The sequence below is a fragment of the Centruroides sculpturatus genome, unplaced genomic scaffold (genome assembly GCF_000671375.1).
Source record: "Centruroides sculpturatus isolate CEXI.00-Female unplaced genomic scaffold, Cexi_2.0 scaffold62, whole genome shotgun sequence".
NCBI classification, from domain to species: Eukaryota; Metazoa; Arthropoda; class Arachnida; order Scorpiones; family Buthidae; genus Centruroides; species Centruroides sculpturatus.
In genome coordinates, this window is record NW_019384388.1 from 197958 (window position 1) to 201215 (window position 3258).

At 30.7% G+C, this 3258-nt stretch overlaps 1 protein-coding gene across 1 annotated transcript; it reads right to left on the reverse strand.

Moving 5' to 3' along the window:
* Positions 1–1344: 1344 nt before the first annotated feature.
* On the reverse strand, positions 1345–2812 carry LOC111618123 (astacin-like metalloprotease toxin 5). The gene is made up of 6 exons (XM_023359575.1): positions 2670–2812; positions 2513–2586; positions 2372–2447; positions 2175–2295; positions 1932–2107; positions 1345–1774 (listed from the first exon to the last, which is right to left on the reverse strand). The coding sequence occupies exons 1-6, from the start codon at positions 2713–2715 to the stop codon at positions 1551–1553; spliced, it is 717 nt and encodes a 238-aa protein (XP_023215343.1). The 5' UTR covers positions 2716–2812; the 3' UTR covers positions 1345–1550.
* Positions 2813–3258: the final 446 nt, after the last annotated feature.

A 3258-nucleotide genomic window follows, 5' to 3' on the forward strand; every position in this document is an offset into this window, starting at 1 on the left:
CTTGTTCTTTGACAAAATTGAATTTTGGTCTTTTAAATTGAAATACCTAAATAAGGGATGGGCCGAAATTTTCCTCAGCCCCGGGCGGCTGACACCCACGGTACGCCACTTATATTAACGATGTCTCCAAAGTTCAACGAATTTTTCGCAGAAAAATAACATCAGAAATCGCGGCCGCCGTTTGGTGCACTGCTCCGCGACGAAAACAAGCTTGAACAATGGCGACGTCGAACGATGCACACTCGGTAAGTAATCCTACAATTTTTTTGTTTATAGCATAGTTTATATGGATTATTCCCAAAAGATTATACGTATTTTGGAAATATTGAGTCAAATTAGTGTAGAATCGATTAATTTTATGGAAGAAAACCTTTCAAACAGCCGTAGTCTGTAAACTGCACACGTGTAGGGCTGCAATTGGCTCATGTATTTAAGGATTCCTACAACGCGAAATCGTATAAAGCAGAACGTATCTACCGCGTTATATGGGGGTCGACTATATCTCATCTTCTGAGCTTTTTTGTTTACCTTGATCAGAGATATTTGCAAGTCCTTCATTTTTTTATCTATATCATAATTTCTTATGGATGACGAAACAAAAATATTTAATTAATAGATAATTTGTTCTAGAAGATAGCATTTGCTTAGTCAAGTACCGAGCAATTTTTCTTCCAAAATTTGTGCACGAATACTGGATTGTTCGAGTACAAAGATACCGCCGTATTTCGTTCGTCATTTCTACAAATGATTATTTATTTGCGGTGAAATAAAGTGTTATAACATTTACCTAAAACTTTTTTAAAGAAATTTTACTAAGCACGATGAATAATGTATAAAAACGAAATACAGTGACAGTCTTAAGTGCTGATAATCTGGAAGCAACGACAAAAACACTTCGTTGAGAACAAGGAAAAACATTCCACTATCAGTTTTCATTAAGATAAACGGACGAAAAGCACAAAACAAATTAAAAATTTTAGTATTCTAAAATCACTGAGCAAAATTTCGTACAACAGATTGCTTGCTTGAATAAAAATGTATCGAATAATAGAGTTTACACTTAAAAATTGTAAAATTTTGTACGGAGGGTTTCTCAAATCGTGTTACATCTGACAGTCGAAGTTAGCCCGCTTTCCATAGATTGCTAATCGCTGCTCTTTCACTTAAACTTATGTAATTATCAACACGATAACTCTAACAACACGAAGTCACTTAATTTTCCGGTTTATTCACGTTAGAGTATGTTCTTGGTTCTAAAAACTCTTTCCGTTTCCGGTTAAACAGTTTTCCCTTTTAAAGTAAATTTTAACATAGACATTTGCAGAGTTTCAAAAATTTCTTCTGTTTAGGCAAGTGTCCGTTTTGGACAGGTTTTATTTAATGTATCATAAATTTATCTACAACGAATCTTTTATAAAGATGAATAAAAATAGATCATTGAAATCTAAAAATATGATATTATTCTTAGAAAATCGAACGGATATTTCGCACATTTATTTATAATTATTTCGTTAAATATTATGACGTTTTAGTCCATAGTTATTTGTGTTTTATTCGCATTGGTACAACTTTTTAATTCTATATACATCGCTAGCGGTTAATCCACTTTTCTCGTACGGTTCTCTCAACTTTACTCCTGTTTTTGCTTCCATAGTTATCGACTTGCCGTCCTTAGAAAAGGCATAATTTCCATAAATCATGATAGATTCGTAATCAAACTCGTTAAAAATTTTATTTCTAATCGATGGCATTTTGATAAATTGCATTTTCGATCCTAACAACGAAATTAATGTGAATTTTAATAACATATTAACAAATGAAAATATAGTGAAACCTGCTAATGTGATCACTAAAAGGACCAGCTTATACTGCTCATCTTACACAGGTGGTCACATTAGCAGGTTTCACTGTACTTGATAACGATAACTTACCTGGTTGTATGTTATCCCAGTATACAGTAATATAATCGTCTCTATCAGATCGATTATGTTCGTGAAAGAAGCCGAGTGCGTGACCAATTTCGTGCACGATAACCCCTACAGATTCGCAACCCTCACCAAGAGATAGAGTTTGCGCACCTCCAACTTGACCGAAACTCGAGTAACACCTAAATCGTGTATAACAATATTATAATATACATAAAATATTATATTAATTACGTGACAAATACGTACCCATCTGCAGCGGTGAATTTAACATAATCTCGTTCGTATCTTCGCTCTTTGAAAGTGATACATCCCGAGGATTCTTTAGTTATGTGATTCATTGCTTCAGTGATTAAATCTCTTATATGTTCTATTATAAAAACAACTAATTAATTTAATTTCATCGTTTTATCTATATTAAGTTTGATAACGTTTAAAGATTTTACCTAAAGATGAATCCACCGCATAAATAACTACACCGTCCTTCCAGAGACGATCAGGGTTTACTATTGCATTTCTGGCCTGAATGTAAATATAAATTAATTTTGTTATAAAAATTAAATATTTTTATGAATAAACAAACTTACGTCATTGTCTTCTATCCCGACAATATCTCCTTCGAAGAGATCGGGATTATGTAAAGCTCTGTATGAAAGATCCACTAGAAATTGTGAAATTACCATAGATTTTTAGAATTTAAATCTTTTATATAAATTTTTATATCAGTAGTAAAAGAAAATTTACCATGTTTCGCAAAAGTCACAGTAAATAATGCAAATATGAACAACATTTTCAATGAGGTTATCAGTAACGCTGCACACTCGCCTCTTCACTAAGTGAACTGAACGTTTCTATTTATACAATCTTCTTGTATAATCTAATCGAAGCTGTTTATAGATAATTTTTGAATGAATTTTTATAATTATATAAGATACGTTAAACATTTATGTATTTAAATGTTTTATAATCGAATAAATAAAATAACAATATTAGGCCTATATAAAATAAAAAGTATTATGCCGTTGATATTTATTTAATTTTTTGCGTTTAATTCTTTTCACTGTTTTAAATTATCGATTTTAAACTAAAGTTTTCATTAATAAAACATTTATTAATTAATTAAAATAATTTTTTCTAATGAAATAATGTAAAAAAAATCCAATTTTAGGTTTCGAAATAATGAAATATCAGTAATAAATATATTTTCTTTCTCTAGACCTTGGCCACACTTGTTAAATATTTTTACTGATATAAACAAGGTAAAAAGTATTTTTTCTATTCTGGAAAATTTTGTTTTATGAAGAGAAATTACAGAATAATTCGTAGATCTTAA

Excerpts from the sequence above, each read along its gene's own strand:
- LOC111618123 (XM_023359575.1), bottom strand. The coding sequence starts at position 2,715 with ATGTTGTTCATATTTGCATTATTTACTGTGACTTTTGCGAAACATG. Across the intron at positions 2,448-2,512 it reads TCGGGATAGAAGACAATGAC|GCCAGAAATGCAATAGTAAA; the intron begins GTAAGTTTGTTT and ends ATTTACATTCAG. Across the intron at positions 2,296-2,371 it reads TGCGGTGGATTCATCTTTAG|AACATATAAGAGATTTAATC; the intron begins GTAAAATCTTTA and ends TTTTTATAATAG.